The sequence below is a fragment of the Coffea eugenioides genome, chromosome 8 (genome assembly GCF_003713205.1).
Source record: "Coffea eugenioides isolate CCC68of chromosome 8, Ceug_1.0, whole genome shotgun sequence".
In the NCBI taxonomy this organism is placed as follows: Eukaryota; Viridiplantae; Streptophyta; class Magnoliopsida; order Gentianales; family Rubiaceae; genus Coffea; species Coffea eugenioides.
In genome coordinates, this window is record NC_040042.1 from 20,878,999 (window position 1) to 20,898,945 (window position 19,947).

General features: G+C 36.7%; 1 protein-coding gene and 1 pseudogene across 1 annotated transcript in view; one reads left to right on the forward strand and one right to left on the reverse strand.

Moving 5' to 3' along the window:
• The first annotated feature begins 1,841 nt into the window (after positions 1 to 1,841).
• Positions 1,842 to 2,805, forward strand: LOC113780392 (annotated as a pseudogene).
• Positions 2,806 to 4,498: 1,693 nt separating this feature from the next.
• Positions 4,499 to 19,947, reverse strand: part of LOC113780393 (60S ribosomal protein L23a-like) — a 29,749-nt gene continuing 14,300 nt past the window's right edge. The window contains exon 2 of the mRNA XM_027326199.1: positions 4,499 to 4,908. Coding sequence (XP_027182000.1) covers positions 4,499 to 4,908 — 410 coding nt within the window. The remainder of the gene's footprint in view (positions 4,909 to 19,947) is intronic.

Here is a 19,947-nt window from a genome sequence, read left to right on the forward strand (position 1 = left end):
AACTCTTTGTGGGTTTCCTCCATTACATGAACAAATATTCTGCTCTTTATGGGCATTTCACTCTGAATCATTTAATTTATGTTAAATACATAAATGTTTGTAAGTAAAATTCAAAAAGTGTTGCACTAATATTTTTATGAAAGGGAAACTGGTAGGTTTTGTATTTAACATAAATTAAATATGTGAAAGGAAAAAAAAAAAGAAATTACCCATAAATCTATGTCTTGCAAATCTATACTAGTAAAATAGTTTCAAACAAAATTAAACATTAAAATAAACTGTAATTTATACACATTAAAATATCTGTAATTTATACACATTTTGCAACTACTACTTTGTGTTTTCTCTGTAATGAATTTTTTAACTATTGAGAACTTAAGTTTTGTCTTGCAAATCTATACTAGTACAATAGTTTTAAACAAAATTAAACATTAAAATAAATGTTTGAAAAAGAACAAAAGCACATTTATTACTTGCAGTAATGTAAAAAAATTTTCTCAACCATTATCAATATTTTCACAAAACTATTAAAAACTAGCAATTGACAATATTAAAAAGGGATAATTTCAGAAACCTCCCCTGAGGTTTCTGACAATTTCACTGACCTCCCCTGAGGTTTCCACAATTACACTGACCTCCCCTGGCAGAACTTGGGACCCAATTGCTGACATCATATAATGCAAAATTACTATTATACCCAAGACATTTTGTGTTTTGGATAGTATTGGATTGCATTTCTATTTATTTAATGTATGGTTATGAAATTTGTAATGATATTACTCTTGGATTGCAGTTTTGGTTTGCACCTTATTACTGTTAAGGTTTTATAAATGACTGTTTTAGTTCTTGGATTGCACCTTACCTCCAAAATTTGGGAATTTACCCAAATTTTCCATTTTCTAATATTCCTACAAATATGCAAAATTATGCATATCCCTCAAATCTACCCAATATTAATGTTTTGTTAAACTCTAAATAACAAAAATATGAAATATATTATTTAAATATATTTTAGTTACACACAAGTTGGATGGGTAACTAGTGTGTCAGAGAGTTGCCATAATCTCCTTAAACCCGCATGCGGGTTTAAAGAGTATTCGGATATTCTCATATGCACCTATGCAAATCGAACCAACCGGATATCTTATCCGTATCCCATTTTTTTAAATAAAAATCTTATAAATTTGAAAAATAAAATCAAATTTAGATGTATTAGGGTTTTAAAAATATTATATAAGTGATAAAAATTTTATAAATTGTAAAAATAAAATCAAATTTAAATAATTAAATGTTATATTTGCATAAGAAATAATACAATAATCATAATAATGATAATACAATAATATTGATGTAATAAAACTGCCATTAATTTAAATATTTACTTATAATGCCCAAAGAGCCTAATTACCAATTTTTTCTTCTCGCGCTCAAATATAACATTAACCCGCATGCGAGCTAACCTTGAAATAGAAAAAACACAGAATCCCGCTTGCTGCAATAATGTTCTTTAGTGCTGCAATTATAAGAAATTAGTATAAAATATTAGCAAATTATAAAAGTACATTTTCAATTATATGAAATTAACAAATTTTGCCACCTATGTTGATGAAAATTTTTATTTTTTGCTAAAAAATAAAGAATAATACTATAGCATTAAAAGGCAATTCGTCAGGCAAATATCCTTCAAAAGGCAATGCTACTTTAAACATATTTTTCTACTTTTGCCCACGTCAATTCATCAGGAAAAGTTTTCGTTTTCCCACCATTTTTTTACCACCAATTTTTTTCCTTTTCGCCCAAAAAAGAATTTAGACGGATATTAACTTATAGTAGGTTGCAAAATGGCCTTCACAAAAGCCCCAATCTTCATCATCCTCTTCCTCATCACCCTCCTCCCGATCTCCACCAATTCTCAAGACCCCAATTCGGATTTGCTCTTGCAGCTCGAATCTCTCCAATCCAAGTCCCCCAAAGGCGGCGTTATCCATCTCACTGATTCCCTCAAACGGATTCTATCCATTCCAACTCATCGTCCCTGTGCTTTCCTCGTCTTCTTCGACGCCCAACAACTCCACTCCAAACCCGAACTCTCCCTCCCTTCTCTCAAATCCGAGTTCTCCCTCGTCTCTAAATCCTTTTTAGCCAACAACCCTCCAACTTCTCACTCAAAACTCTTCTTCTTCGACATCGAATTTCAAGAATTCCAGTCCTTTTTCGCCCTTTTCGGAGTAAATTCTCTGCCCCACACCGATGTCAAGAAAGACTCCGTCCAGATAAATGCATCAGATTTCTCGAGGCTCGCCGAATCCATGGCTGAATTTGTCAAGGCCAAAACGAAGCTGAGCATTGGGCCAATTGATCGCCCCTCTTTGATTTCTAAGAAGCAATTGATGTTTCTCATTGCTGTTATTCTGATTTCGGCTCCATTCTTGGTGAAAAAAGTGATTTATGGGAACACCCTTTTGCACAATAAGAGTATTTGGATGACCGGAGAGATTTTTGTCTACTTTTTCAGTGTCTCCGGTTCAATGCATAACATAATTAGGAAAATACCCATGTTTTTGGTTGATAGGAATGACCCTGGGAAGTTGGTTTTCTTTTATCAGGGGGTCCGGGATGCAATTGGGAGCTAAAGGGTTCGCGGTTGGGTTCTTGTACACTGTGGTGGGATTGTTGCTGGCTTTTGTTACTCATGTTATTGTCTATGTGAGGAATAGGAATGCTCAGAGGTTGGTGATGTTTATTTCCTCCTGGGCTGTTCAGATGATTTTTGTTGGCATTCTTGTCGCATTTCTGGTTTCTTGATTTTAGTTTGTTCTACCATGTTAGTTTTTGTTAGTGTTTCAGATAAGGAAAATTGACGTTTTATTTTTGGAGTAAATTAACAATGTACCTTTTATTTTGCTTTTGTGCTCATATTCTGTATTTGCAACTGTTGATAAAAAAATTGAATCATGTAATTGGCAGTGATTTATGTATCTTTTTGGTGTTGTCTTGGTGAAATGCTTGTAATAAGCATAGCAATCACTTGTTTTCTCGTTTTCTATGGTATCTGTTCTAGATCTTCTTTCACATGTAGATATGGCGTTGAGATAAGTTTCCGACTAAATGAGGAAAGGTGCAATTTTGAATGGTAAACCTGCGGCCAAATTGCAAATCACATGCCAAATTATGAACTAGAGCTATAAGTTGGCATTTGCAGTTGGTAGTGGGTGTTTCTTCAGGAGTTGGAAGAATTTGATTCACAATTCCATAACATTTTAAAAGGCTATACTACGTACTCAGTAATTAGACTAGAGAGGATGATGCTTGAGTGCTAGAGCTTAGTGCAAGAGGATACTGCTATATTATTTGTGATATAAGTAATTCTCAATCAACTTGCACAACGGTGATCTTTATGGTAGTTTTCTAGTTCGAGTAAGAATAAGTACTTTGTAAAATCTGTTTTGCTTGCTTTCCTGGAATTTAAGTTTCATGTCTTACATGGTAGTTTCATGTCTTACATGGTAGTTTGTTCTCCATATAGCATTATTTTATACTATATAATCACAAACTTTTTGCTGGATGTAGGTTGGATTTTCTGTTAACGGAGTAATAATACTAACTTTTATGTGGCTTTTGAAGGCATTCCTTGAGGTAATACCTTTTCTTTTCACATGAATGGTTCCCATTTTTGGTGCCATTCTTGAAGTAAATTTCATTGTGAATGTTTTGCAATGTCCCGCCACTTGCCTAACTTACTAGTTTGATTGGAATACAATATTAAGGGGTGCTGGTTTTCTATGGAATTAATACACCATGACAAACAGCAAAAGTAATTTCAGAGATCTAGAACAAGAAAGTTGTTTTTTGCTTTTAAATGGCAAAGAAACATTCTAGTTATGTTGGTACACATTGCTCCTACTTGACACCTTATATCATGATCAACGTTACTTTGGTTATGATACTTGACACCTTGTATCCTCTGTGGTGCATTAGTTTGGATTGTTTTGGTTTAGTTTAGTTTAGTTTATTTGAATGTTTTAGCTAAGCAAGTGAACTGAAGTTGCTTTTCCTTTAGTGTTGTGCTTATTGTCTTATCAACTGGTTATATTGTTCATAGCAGTACTTATATCAGTACTTGTTATAGTAGTGCTTGTTGCCTTATCAACTTGTTATATTATTCCTTTGAGGCTGAAGTTTAATAGTAGTACTTATTTCTTGAGCTAATTTGGTGCATTAGTTTGGGCCTGATTTTGATTTTCCTTGGGGCTGATTTTGAATGTCCAGCTTTAATTATTGAGGTTCTTATTGGATTGCAAATTTTAGCTAAGCAACCGAACTACAAGAGATATAGTGAAATTGGGAAATGGCAAGGTTTAGTGAAATTTTGTCTGATGTTAAAAATTCCCCCTTGTGTTGAAATTTGGTATTTTTTTTTCACGACAAAACAGCCTAGCAAATTGTCACACTTAAAAGACAGTATCTTTTATCGGAACAAAACAATGACTAAATTCGTTTATATTATTCCAATCTTGTTTGCCACATCCAAAGCATCGTAGTCTGGAGTCAACCGAACATATGCTTTCTTTGTTCCATCAGACCTGATCATAGTGTTCACTTTCTTGATCTGTATGTCGTACATCTTCTTCACTGCATCTTTGATTTTCTTCTTATCAGCACGGATGTCAACTATGAATACCATGGTATTGTTATCTTCAATCTTTTTCATGGCAGATTCAGTAGTCAAAGGATATTTGAGAATCTGATAATGGTCCAACTTATTCCTAGGAGGAGCACTGATGCGTGGGTACTTCGGGTTCCCGTCCTTTTTCAATGTCTTAGGACGATGGAAGGTAACTTTGGTCCGGATCTTCTTGGCTTTCTTCTTAAAAGTTGTCCCAGATTTGACAAATTTGGCAACCTTGGCTATAGGGTGTTGTTGAACTTCATTATGATATTTGAATGCTTATATGATATTTTGACATTTCGTAATGCAATGGATGCATTCATTTGCTAATTATAAATCATTGTCATTTTTTTCCATTTATAGATATAATTGTTGTAGGAAAATTTTCAATTTTCATGGTGATAAAGAGTTATCATTGAATCAGAATTTTTCATTAATAACAATATATAGTTGCACTTAAATGTTCGCTTTTGTTTATATGCTGATTTTAAGTTTAAGGATGGAGTGTAATTACTTGTAAGATTTTTTTTGTTTATTGTACCAGTTGTCATTAGATTTGGTTCAAGAATGGCTAGCAGAGAATGCCAAGGAATCAATATTGGGACAGGACATGAGTATTAGTGGAATAGCAACTTATCAGCCATTTGATGGATTGATGGAGTTGAAAGTGGTAAGTACTTTGACATTACGTCTCATTTCTATCTGTTGTGCAGTTAATACTTGTTGAGTTGCGTAAAAACCTCTGAAGTTTATTGCATTTCCTGCTTCTACTGTGCAAATTTTTCTGAAGCAATTTCTGTTCTGAAGTGCTATTGACTCTATTAAAATTGAAGGAGAAACTTCACATGCAGCAAGTAATTTGAATGAATGCCTTCTATCTGTTTTATGGTTAATACTTGCTGGGTTGCATAAGAATCTCTAAAGTTTATTGCATTTTCTGCTTCTACTGTGTTAATTTTTCTGAAGCAATATCCATTCTGAAGTGCTATTGACTCTGCTAAAATTGAAGTAGAAACTTCCCATGCGGCAAGTAATTCGATTGAATGGCTGCTTTGATGATGTATATTTAATTCATATGAAGTATCTTTTGGTAAGTGCTTTAGAATGAGTAGAATCTTGGTGAAGAATCTCCACTTGTGATACAAAATTGAGTGTGAAGCTAGTTGATATCCTGATTCTATCTAAACTAAAGACAGAAAAACAAGGGAAAGACATTCGAAATGAAGCAAATATGTCCTGCATGAGTCTAAATCATTCTGTCAATGCACAAAATCGTGTCATGAAGACAATCTTTGGCAGATGTCACAGCACAAATTAGTCATGTATGTTGTACTACTTCTTTGAACTACTGGAATTTGCAATGCGTTCCATTGGTAGCAGAGTACAGGCAAGAAAATGAAAAACTAGATTAAAAAAATTCCAAACGTATTTAAGACTCAGGGCTTGCTTTTGCCTGCCTAAAGTCTCAAAAATCTTGAAAATGATTACTGTTTCATGTTTTTTGGTAATCAATTTGTGGTTTTCAAACAATGAATTACAAGTTTGGTCACTACAATTTGTTGTATGTGATTTGTCACTTGTAAATAATGGCTTTGACATTCCTGTGTATCCTAACCAAAGTATTGTGTCTGCATAATTATGATATTGACAAATGTGCTTAATGAACACTAGTTGCTAACTCACTTTAGTTAACAGATGATAGTTTTGAATATGTTTCTGCTTCTTGTAGTAGCACTTTCTCTCCCCCTGCCACTGTTGGAGTCTTAAAAGTAATTATTCTGGCAATAAGTCCACAGGTTACTATTAACATGGACTCGGATAAAGTTTGACTTTTTGGCTCTAGGTGTAGCTCTTATAGCTTCCAGCTATTAGGATATCCAATTTGTCTCTTCAATTAGCCAACTTGCAATCATGTGTACGGTGCTTGGACTTGCTTTTTATCTTGTTGCTGTATATGCTGATTCACTATTCTTGTAGGCAGTAGTTGGATTCATGTCTCAAGTAATGGACAAATTAGTATCCTTCAAAAGTGCTTGGTAGGTGACAATATTAACTTGTAGTATCAAGCCTCAAAAGTGCTTGGTAGGTGATAAGGCTGCTTTTTCTTGTTTATTAGACCTTATGTATAGTTACATATTTTTAGATATATGAAATCCTATGACATTCAAAGCTTCAAAGACTACTTTTGGTCTAAAACACAGTGAAGTTTGCAAAGTTGTTTCTCATAAATGTGGAATCGTTTGTTGCTGTCCTTTGACATCTTAATATTAAAATAAAGAAGTGGAACAATTCTGCCCATATAATCCTTGGCTCTTAATGAATGTTATTAAACTTCCATCCTCTAGTAGACTCTGTTTCCGAACTACCCATATAATGTCTCTTTTTCTACTCTTTGTATAGCCACTATCTAGATGAGACTTAAAACAAATGATTCACTTTATTTTTTGGTGACTCCTTAACTAATTTTCCTTGTTTTAATTTTTCTATCATCTACTAATAACTTTACTATTTTATTGCAGATATATTGCTCATTTTAGAGGTTTGGAAGATTAGCAGTACGGCTTACGTGTCGACTCAAAAACTATGGTTATAGTGCTATCTTAAGTTTAGAAAATGTTTCGGTAGCACGGAAAATGTTTTGGGACTTGGAATTGTTTTTTAGTGTAGCCTTGACTTATATGGCAAAATTTGCTCTATTGAAACTTATCAAACTATTTGTAGTGTGATGTTGCACTTATTTATGACATTTGAATATTTAATATGTTATTATGGCATTTCCTATTGTAACGGGTGTCTACGTTTGTTATTTATTAAACATTGCTGATGTTTTCATTTTTTAGATATTATTGTAGTAGGAAAATCATCAAACTACACATTGCAAGGTGTTGTAAATGAGTAGCATTTCTCAAGCAGGCTGTCTTTATTGACAATTGTTGTTGTCACTGAATCAAAACTATTCATTGATAAGAAGTTGTTGTCACAGTTGATAAGGGGTTTATTGACAACAAAATTGTCACTAATTAATATATACACTGACTATGTTGCTTCATGCATCATTGACAAGAAAGCATGTCGTCACTAAATTTGTAGCTTTTATTGACAACATATCTTGTCATAAAAAAGTTTTTATTCACTGACGACTTTAAAGTCGTCACTGTATACTTTTACCGACGGAGATTCAGTGACGACTCTGTGACAACCGAAATGTTGTCAATAAAAGTCATCAGTGACGACTTTTTGCTTTTTTGTGACGAAAAGTAGTTGTCATTGAAGACCAAAATTCTTGTAGTGTATACTGGTGAATGTGCCATGGAGTTCCCCGTGTCGTCCCCTGCTAAGGAAAACAAAGGAAACGGGGTAAGCTATGTGCTTAGTAAGTAAACAGGGGTAAAATCATAAATTGCACATTAGAATAAACATATAAATCCAAATATTTCACATCAATACAGAAATGTAACATCACAATGGTAGGATACGGGTTGGCCCCAAAGCCAAGTCGTTTGCCATGCGTGACCTCCTGCCGACACTCCGTCGACCACAAATAAGGTCCGTAGAACTCCACTTGTACTCCCACCTAACACCTTATCACCCTCACTGGCTAGTCACCTCACAAACTTGCTCAAGCGAACGAAACGAAATTGAACTTGCTTCGCAAGCTCGGTTCACAAACTTGGTTCACAACTTGAACCTACAAACTTGTTGACCTCAAACTAGGTTGGACTGGCTCGACCAAGTCCCGGCTGGCTCAAATAGTTCATCTAGGTTGGGAAGATCGACCCCAACTCACAAACGTCACCCGAGCTACAAGCTCAAGAGGTTCAAACCCAAAACAATTCATTTAGACATGTCATGTATAAATATGCATGTAAATTAGGGTTTAGGTCGAGTGCGATGAAGTACACCCTCGCCTAGGTACCCTTTTCATTCATCTTAAACACATAAGCAAATTATATACAAAACGGCCCGAATAATTACTCAAAGAACCAAGATAGCAAAAGTACGAAAATTGCGTCGCAAAGGATAGCTAGTAGTAGGCCCCACCAGCTCCGCCTAACTCACCACTGTCTGAAATAGAAGATTGCATCACATTATATCACGAACGGCCACTAACATGCCTAAAACAAACAAAACGGCAAAATTGGCACATGCAAGTGCGGAAACGGCAAACGAAAACGTAAACGGCCGGCAACGGAAACGGCAGATTTGGCACATAGAATCGTTTTGATAAAATTTCAGGTTATGGTTATCGGATCGAAGTGCATGAGGTACTGTTACGAAGCTAAGAAGAAGGGCTACAACTTTCATAAAGGCACCTCAAGCTAGATCTCAATGGAACTAGGACAAAAATGTGCAAAACAGTTCCAGCCATTTCATTTCGGGTTACCAAACAGGCCCTGTTTGAAAGACCATAACTCATGACTCAGAAATTGGAATCAAGAAATTCCAGAGGCGTTAGAAAGCTTATTTATAAGGCTATAATGTTTGTGTTTTGACCAAAAGCTGAATCAGTATGGAGCATAGGGAAAAAGGGGTTCAAAGTTCCTGTCAGAACTGTCCAAATTCAAAGGCAGTTCTGACAACCGATCTTGATTTGATCATAACCGAAGCTACGGAACTCGGATTTGGATGTACTTTATACCATTTCGAAGCTAAGACCAAGATATACATTTATTATGGAGGGATCAACACCCAGTTCGCATGTTATCAAGACGGACAGAGCATGGTCAGAAGCAAAATTAAAAAACGTAACACAATCCAGTGTACAAAATAGGTGCAAGTTTTTTGGCTATAACTCGGGCTACACTGATCCGTTTGACCTGAAAATTTGTAGGCACATTAAGGACTTCAGAAGCTACAACTTTCATGTTTTGAGAAACCTCTGAATCCGCACGCAACATAAAGAAAAACAGAACCCAAATTCGGATTTGTGGACTGCCCTGTTTCCAGTTTTGCCGGTTTCGAACGTCGCAACCGCACAGTCCGTTTCTATGGTTCTCATACAAGCTTTCTAGCCAACCTCATACCAAACAATACTACCTATACCAGATTCTAAAAGACCTACCAATGGTCTGAAATTTCTTCCCCAAATTACCACAAAATTACCAAACACCAACCACAATCTAAAATCCAATTTCACTAGCTTTTCACTCACTTCAAAAACCCTAACCAACTAAACCCTAACCAAGCTAAACTAACTTCCATAACTTCAAATTTAAAGCCCCAAAATTTAACTTCCAAGTAAGATGATATACCTTCAAATAGGCTTTGTAGTTGATCAAACCTCAACAATCAAGTACCCTAGTTTATCCCTTAAGCTCCAAAAGCAAGATGGAAGGCTAGGAGATGAAGAACTTGAAGGAAATTTTTTTCTCCCTTCTCAAGCTTAGGTTCGGCCACCTCTCTCTCTCTCTCTCTCTCCCTTGGTTTGTTTTGTTTTATTTCTTAAGCTTATCCCACAAATCCTATGATATATAAGACTAGTCAAGCCTTGGAAGATATTTTCTACTCCCACCAATCACATAAAAGTTCCCAATTTGCTCTCAAGCCCTTACACCTTCAACTTTGCATTTGATCCACTCTTGCCCTTAAACATTTGGAACTCTTTCAATTTACTCCATAAGTTATAAACTTAATCTAGTCCAAAACATGTAATCACACTTAATTGCTTCACTAATCACTTTCCTATCTTAATCACTTATATTTAATCATACTTTATCCATAATAGAACCCACTAAACAACAACCTTTATAATATTGGCAAAATTAGGGTTTTAAACCCAACTTAAGCTTTCTAATCTATGGGAACACTAGAGGGTTTACTCGTGGGAGGTTTTTCTAACTTTTAAACTTCCTTACCCCATATAAAAGAAATCGAATCTTATATTTACTTACTCCAAAACACACACTAGAATAGCTAACTTAACTACAACTCGATCTTGTGCTTAATACAAAAGCTAGGGTTTCAATCCTAACCCCAACTAGGGTTTTCTCATTAGCCCTAAAGCCCAATTTTTTTCACACAAATATTTCACCTCACCTACTATCAACTTAAGGACTAATCGGGGTCTCACAGCCTGCCCAACTCTCGCCAGGACTACGAAGCTAATCACACTCAAGATACCCATTCCGAATGAAATTTCAGCACTCGAACCCTTCGACGGTCGCGAAAACAAAAAAATGAAAACGAGCTGCGGATGAACAGTGACTGCCACATCACTATCCGGCCGGAATCCGGCCGGATTCTTGGCCGGATTGGAGGCAGAGGCATCTTCAAAGGGATCAAAAATTCCCTACAAATCCTGTGAGAACCCGTATTTCCCCTAATGTTTTTCCTAGGGTTTTTCCCCTTTAATTTCATGTTTTCTGCATTTTCTGGCTTAGAATATTTTTCTTGGTGGATTTTATGGATAATTAGAGTTTTTAGATGATTTTTCTAGAATTGGGTAGTTTTTGAAAAATTACGGATAGATTATGAATGTGGGCCCCACTAGTGCGAAAAGTTCGGAAAATTTCGGTCAATAAGGTTAAGTTTCGGATACTGTGTAAAATTTATCGGGTGTTAAGAGATAAGTAGAGTGTGTGAAATGATTGATGTGAGAGAGAAAAGAAAGGATAGGAATGCATTAATGAAGTGCCACGTGTCACTTGGTGATTGGTTTTGACTTAAGAACACTATTCATTTTTTTTGACTTTTGACCAAAATTGGTTAAATATCTAAAAATTTCACAAAAAAATCACCATTTTCTTTCACCTTGTGGCCGGCCCTCTCTCTTGCCAAGAAGGAAGAAAACTTCTTCAATCTTCAAGCTTTCCACTAGCTCAAATCATCCAAATCAATCACACAAACTAGTTTCCACTCCATACAATCTTTCCATTTAGTGTTAGTGGTGAGTTTGGTGAAGTTTTTGGAAGAGCTAAGGTGGTCTACAACTTCTCTTCTCTTGTTTACTAGGTAAGTGATGATTGAACATCCTCTTATATCTAATGATGCTTATTTTGTGCCTAATGGTGGCTTGAGTGATGGAATGTGTGATTTATTTCTTGATTTGAGTTGATTTGGTGAAGTTTTTATATTTTTGAGGAATTTTCTGGTTTAATATGAATGTGATGTTGTGGCTGTCTTTGATGATTGGCAATAGTCTATAAAGACTCTAGTAGGTGTGAATTAGTGATAAATGCAACCAATTTTGGGTTTGGATTGAAATGAGAAAAGTTAGGGTTGATAACCCCTAAATCTGTCCGGTTTTGGATCATAGGGTTAGAGGCCGAATTGGACTTTTCTCAAAACATGAAAGTTGTAGGTATTGATGAGTTTAAAGTGCCTGCAAAATTTCAGGGTATTTGGAGTAGTGTAGAGTGATTTATGTCGTTTTTACAGTTTCTGTTCTGGGTGATCAGAATGTGCGAACTGCACTTGTAATTGGCCATTTTGACTGGAATTTCTTTGGATTTTGATGATGGTGTCTTCTGATGAAATGTATCTTGATGTCTTAGGTATCATATGCCTTTAGAATCAATGCATTGGGACCTGTATAGACTGACTTGGACTGATTACAGTTTTGTGTGATTTGGGAACCTGCAATTACGGTTCTGGCTTGGTTTTCTGCATTTTGACCTAGTTGTGATAGGATTTGGACTGAGTGGCCTTCTACATTGTTGTAGCCCTGTCTTTTAGCTTCGAGATGGTAGGTCTTACGCCCTCATCCGATAAGCGTAGCGCATTTTGTGCCATTACCGCATTAGGAGGCGAAAACTGTTTTTGTTGTTGGATCAAATGAGTTCCCTTTGCTGAAATTTCTGGTTTGCTATTATGCTTGTTTATGCATATGAAACCCTATTGGGTTATAATTGGCTTGGCTTTATGACTCGTTATCGAGTCTTATGGTATTTGTTTACATGTTCTAGGGCGTGACGTTAGTGCACGACGTACTAGGGACGACGGTGCATGAAACCTCACTTGCTTAATTGGTGAGTATACTACTCACTTGGATGTTTATAATGTGGCTTTGCTATATGCTAATGTGATGCCTTGAAGGCTTGTTTGGCTATTGGAAATGATTAGGGTGAGGGTGTACTTGACCGCCCTCATTCCTTTTATTCTTGTGACCGATTGTTTACCGTTTCACTGTATTACTGTACTGCTATATGAATTCTTGGATTTCATTCATGGAAATTGTTTGGGTGTTGGTTGGACGTGTAAGGCCCGGTGCAACCCAATGAGTACAAACAATTTCACAATGATGCACAAAGATATATCAAATTTAAGCACAATAAAGAAAACTTAATTAAAGAGAAAAGATAAGAAAATGCCAAACCAAAATATCAAATCCAATAGCCTCTTCAATAGATGGCGATGCTAACCAAGATGTACAAGTGAGGTCACTCCCTTCCTCACCCCAAACACTCTTTGGTTGAGCCAAGGAGTTTTACAACTATTCTAGTAACCCTCAACAACCTACACTTGAAAGATCACTCACCCAATTAAGAAACTATTTTATACAAATGAGGCCAAACCTTCACCAAGGTTTTACCACATTCAAGTGATAGGTTCACCTTCACCAAGGTTTTACTCCTCCTAGAGAGTAACCTTCACTTGAGCAACCTCACAACCCAACTTCCCAACCCCTTATACAACCAACAAAGAATCTTTCTACTCAAAAATCTCACTTGTAAGCTTGTATTTTGTGTTGGCAAAAGTCCATTGTCTTCTTGTGCTTTGGGGTGTTTATAGAAGGTGAGAAATGACTCCAAAAGGCTCTCCAACGGTCAAATATTAAATGCTGTCAAAACTAGCCGTTGGCCTGTCGGACGTCCGAACCCTGCGTCCAAACCACCTGTCGGACGTCCGAACTCTGCGTCCGAACGTCGTCCAGAGAGTTATCAAATCTTCGTGGAATTTTTAGGACGTCCGATGAAATCGATGTGCGTCCGAGGCGTGCGTCCGATCCTTCCGGACGTCCGATGCTTCCTCACGAGCGTCCGACAGAGTTTCCTTCTTGATGTTCTTCATCCTTTCGGACGTCCGATAGCTTCCTTTCGGACGTCCCACATGAGTGCCCTGTTTTTGCTTCTTCTTTTGTGCCACAAGAATCTGTTCTAACAAATTGCTCACATAAAAACATTAGCCCAAATCTACATTTTGGTTTGTTAATCATCAAAACCAAGGATTGATCGACCAAGGTCAACAATCTCCCCCTTTTTGATGATGACAAACAAAATGAAGATTTCTTTTATCAAATAAGTTCAATTAAAGCTCCCCCTTAGAAAGTGCCAACATACAAAGAAATTTCAATAAATCCTACTCCCCCTTTTGGCATCAATCAAAAAAAAAACAAACTCCCCCTTTATTTTTCAAATCAAGACCATATTGAATATCAAAATTTTCAAAAGTACTTACAACCATTTAGCACTTCTTGGATCAAATCTTCATGATGTACCTAAATATGAGAAAATTCATTTGGTACCCTTTCTTTATAGGGTCCTTGGGAGTTAATACGACATGATCTAGCAATCCACATGGATTTCATGCCTTTTCTCATATTTTTCTTTACATAGCAATCATTTTGCATATGTCCAAATTTGCAACAAAAGTGACACATGATAGAAGTATTTTGCACATAGGTGGATTTAATGCAACTAATTTTCTTACTTCTTATCATAGCAAACTTATTTGTGCCTTGAAAAGATTTGCTTTCTTTTATTTGAGAAAACTTTTGTTTTTCATTTTGGAGAAACTCGTTCAAGTCATTAATTCTTTTCTTTAACAAATTTTGTTCCTCCAACATTTTTTCATAAAACTTTGTTTTCTCTTCCAACTTCTTTTTCAAATTATTTTTGCAATCAAAAACACTTTTTTGATTTTTTAAATCATCATTTTCCATTCTCAAACATTTGTTTTCTTGAAAAAGTTTGGAGTTTTCTTCCAACAAATCATTTATTTTTGTTTTCAAATCTTTATTTTTAGCATAAGATTTTCTCAAACTTTTATGCATTTTAATCATAAGAATTTTCACATCATCATCTTCATTATCTTCATCACAAGAAGAGTGATAAGAATTTACCTCATCTTCTCCAAAGGCCATTAGTGCCATTTGTGCCAACTCTTCTTTTTCTCTTTTTCAATTGCATTCATCCCATGTAATTTTGCAATCTCGTCTTGAACTTCTCTTGTTGAAGATCTTCTTGAAACTTTTGATGTGAGGAGTTATATCATTGTCCACTTCCATGTTTTCATTACCCATGAAGGATGGGTTATCCCCCACTTGAGATGCTTTAAAAACTATGCCTCTCTTATACATTCTTGCATTTTCTTCCTCTTGCATTTTGAATTTCAGCTTTAATTCATAAGAGGTTAGGGAATTCACAAGAGATTCAATGGACATAGAATTTAAATCCTTTGCCTCTTCTATAGCATTTATTTTGTTTTCCCATTCTTTTGGTAAGGCATTCAAAATCTTTCTATTTTTCTCACCCAAAGAATATTCTTTTCCAAGCAATTTAAGATCTTGAATAATGTCACAAAATCTACTACACATCTTATCAACATTTTCAAGAGGATGCATTTTGAAAAATTCATATTGAGAAACAAGCAAAGATTTCTTTTGTTCTTTAATATCTTGGTTACCTTCATGAAATACACACAATTTATCCCAAATATCTTTAGCTGATTTACAACCTTTAATCCTACTAGATTCATTTACATCTAATGTGTACAGGCCCCACTTTTCCCTAAGGCGAACCAAAGGGGTTAGCGGACTGCCTGCCCAGCTCTCGCCAGGACTAACGGATCAGTTTACGTCGATCTATTACGTTCCGGAACATACCAACGTGCGCAAATATGTCAAAATCACAAAATAAATAAAAACGAAATTCGAAGCCGAAGATGAATAGTGCTGGACACGTCAGAATCCAGATACTAGGCCGAAAGTAGCCAAAATTTTCTTTCGCCGTTTGAAATACGAGTTGATCCAAAATTCAACCAAATATCAACCAAACATACACACATTGAAATGTAACATTTTCAAGCCAAAACGGCATATCAAAAATCATTCACTACGAATATACATGTTCGGTTTGCCAATCAAAAGAAAGTGATCCCAATACACATTAGGGTTTCATTCGAAGAGCTATCCAAAACATGCATTTACATGAGCTCAACTTGACAACCAACAAGTATAACCTTTCCAAAAGTGGTCATTTTCCTGTAAGGAAAACAAATGGAACGGAATGAGCTTAAGCCCAGTGAGTTACTACCACATAAGCACAAGGATCATATAAGCATAATCTTTCATTTCGAGTACACAATTAAGAATTAAAACAAGTCGGTAAAAGGATACGGATGGCTCTCAAGAGCCCATTTCCACGCTTACATTCTTGATCCAATCTCATTGACCCTCCGTCAATGTTTAAGAATACCCGACCGTAGACCTCACTTCACTCCATTCCTTCCACCAAACATACCCCAACCGGGCCCGCACTCCAATCAGTCATTTTGGTAATACTCGAGTATACCGGAACCAAAGGTCTCATTACCACAAGATTCCACAGTACAGTCCCCGTGGCATGACAATTTTCACGACCAAGCCCTCGCCGGCTCGATCCAATTGACCACCAAACGGGGTTGAGCTCAGTGATACAGTAAAGCCATTGGACATGCACCCCAATGACACCAAATCAGTTTCCATGAATGGAATTCAGTATCTCATATAACAAGTGCAGTATTTCAGTAAAACGGTAAAGAGCTATGAAGGAAATCACAAGGGGTGAGGGCGGTCAAGTACACCCTCACCTCAACCACTTCCAACAACCAATTAAGCCTTCAAGGCATCAAATACACATAGCACAAAGCCACATTATAACAAGTAAGTGAGTAGTATACTCACTAAGCAAGAAAGTGGTGTTTCATACACCGTGGTCACCAAGACGTCGTGAGCTACCGTCACGTCCTAAAACATGTAACACATACAATGAGACTCGATAACGAGTCATAAAACAACGCCAATCACAACCCAATAGAGTTTCATATACATAACTAAGCATGATAGCAAACCAGAAATTAGAAGTAGCATTAGTCTTGGCCCCAAATAGAAAAACTGTTTTGCCTTTATTATGCGGTAATGGCGTCAAATTCACTACGGTTATCGGATGGGGGTGTAAGACCCACCGTTTCGAAGCTATGAAATAGGGCTACAACAATGTAGAAGGCCACTCAGTCCAGTTCCTCGCACAACTAGGTCAAATGTGACAAAAACTAAACCAGCATTACCAAAACAGGTTTGCAAAACACACAAAACTGTAATGAACACAACTCAGTCTATACAGGTCCAAATGCCGAAATTCCAAAGGCATATGATAGCTAAGATATCCAGCTACATTGCATCAGAAGACACCAACAACAGAATCCAAACCAATTCCAGTCAAAACAGACAATTCCTATCGCAGTTCGGACATTCTGTTCACCAAAAACAGCAACAGTAAAACGGCATAACTCACTCTATACTACTCCAAATGCCCTGAAATTTTTCAGGAACTTCATAATCATCAATACCTACAACTTTCATGTTTTGAGCAAAGTCCAATTCGGCCTCTATCTATGACCTAAAATTTCGGACAGATTAGGGGTTCATGAACCCTAACTTTTCACATTTCATTCCAAATCCAAAATTGGTTGCATTTAACCACAATGCACACCTACTAGAGCCAAAGCCCCTTATTACCAACCATCATACTAGTCCAAAACATCAAAATCATATGAAACCAGAAAATTCATCATAAAATGGAAAACTTCACCAAAACTCTTCAAATCAAGAAATAAATCACATTTTCCAACACTCAAGCCACTTCTAAGCATAATATAACCATCATTAGGTGTAGTAGGGGGGTTCAAGCATCACTTACCAAGTAGCAAGAGAGAGAGAGATGTTGGCCACCTTAGAGCTTCAAACAAACTTCACTAATACACTTACTATCACTAGAAGAAAGGTTTTTATGGAGTAGAATCTAATCTAGGCTTTTGTTTGTAGAAGATTGAAGCATATGAAAGCTTGAAAGTTGAAGAATTTCCTTCCTTCTTTGCTCAAGGAGAACCGGCCACAAGGAGAGAAAAATGGTGAATTTTGTGCAATTTTTGATATTTAATCCTTTGGTCAAAAAAAGTCAAGAAAGTGAATAGTGTTTCTTAAAGTCCAACTAATGAGAAGATGACACTTGTCACCTCATTAAATGCATTCTTATCTTTCTTATTCCCTCTCACATCAATCACTTCACACATTCTACTTATCTCTTGACACCCGATAAATTTTACACAGTATCCGAAACTTAACCTTATTGGCCGAATTTTTCCGAACTATTCGCACTAGTGGGTCCCACGTCCACTATTTACTCTTAATTTTCTAAAAACTCTCCAATACTAGAAAAATCATCTTAAAACTATAATTACTCATAAAAATTCATCAGGAAAATTTCCTAAGCCAGAAAACGCAGAAAACATGCCATTAAAGGAAATAAAACCCTCGGAAAAGATTAGGGTTTTTATGGGTTCTCACATAATGCATTGTACAATATACACATGGCCTTGGCATTCAAAGAAAGGTATCTCTTGTCTTTTTCATTCAATTCTTGTCTAGTCTTTAATCTACTCAAATTAGTGGTAGAGTCAATTATTCTGGCTTCATAAGGACCATCTTCTACCACATACCATAATTCAATATAAACGGATTGTAAGAAAATCATCATTCTTTGTTTCCACATGCTAAAATGAGAACCATTAAACATAGGTGGTCTATCAATAGATTGCCCTTCTAAAAAAGAAACTTTTATGGTTGCCATGATCTTTACTCTAAGCGGTTAAGCTTGATCAAAAGAGACCAAGCTCTGATACCAATTGTAAGTCCTGGTGCAACCCAATGAGTACAAACAATTTCACAATGATGCACAAAGATATATCAAATTTAAGCACAATAAAGAAAACTTAATTAAAGAGAAAAGATAAGAAATGCAAACCAAATATCAATCCAATAGCCTCTTCAATAGATGGCGATGCTAACCAAGATGTACAAGTGAAGGCTCACTCCTTCCTCACCCCAAACACTCTTTGGTTGAGCCAAGGAGTTTTACAACTATTCTAGTTAACCCTCAACAACCTACACTTGAAAGATCACTCACCCAATTAAGAACTATTTTATACAAATGAGGCAACCTTCACCAAGGTTTTACCACTTCAAGTGATAGGTTCACCTTCACCAAGGTTTTACTCCTCCTAGAGAGTACCCTTCACTTGAGCAACCTCACAACCCAACTTCCCAACCCCTTATACAACCAACAAAGAATCTTTCTACTCAAAAATCTCACTTGTAAGCTTGTATTTTGTGTTGGCAAAAGTCCATTGTCTTCTTGTGCTTTGGGGTGTTTATAGAAGGTGAGAAATGACTCCAAAAGGCTCTCCAACGGTCAAATATTAAATGCTGTCAAAACTAGCCGTTGGCCTGTCGGACGTCCGAACCACCTGTCGGACGTCCGAACCCTGCGTCCAAACCACCTGTCGGACGTCCGAACCCTGCGTCCGAACGTCGTCCAGAGAGTTATCAAATCTTCGTGGAATTTTTAGGACGTCCGATGAAATCGATGTGCGTCCGAGGTGTGCGTCCGATCCTTCCGGACGTCCGATGCTTCCTCACGAGCGTCCGACAGAGTTTCCTTCTTGATGTTCTTCATCCTTTCGGACGTCCGATAGCTTCCTTTCGGACGTCCCACATGAGTGCCCTGTTTTTACTTCTTCTTTTGTGCCACAAGAATCTGTTCTAACAAATTGCTCACATAAAAACATTAGCCGAAATCTACATTTTGGTTTGTTAATCATCAAAACCAAGGATTGATCGACCAAGGTCAACAGGACGAGTATCCAACGGCCCTACTGTACTGAGCTCGACCCCATTGGCATTCACTTGAATCGAGCCAGCGAGGGCTTGGTCGTGAAAATTGACTAGCCACGGGGACTGAAATGGGAATCTTGTGGTAATGAGACCCTTGGTTCCGGTGTACTCGAGTATCACCTAAAGTTACTGCTTGGAGTGCGGGCCCGGTTGGGGTATGATGGGTGGAAGGAATGGAAGTGAAGTGAAGTCTACGGTTTGGTACTTTTAACATTGACGGAGGGTCAATGAGGTTGGATCAAGAATGTAAGCGTGGAAAGGGGCTCTTGAGAGCCGTCCGTATCCTTTTACCGATTTGTTTTGCTTCTTATTTGAATACTTGAAATGAACGATTATGCTTAAGTGATCT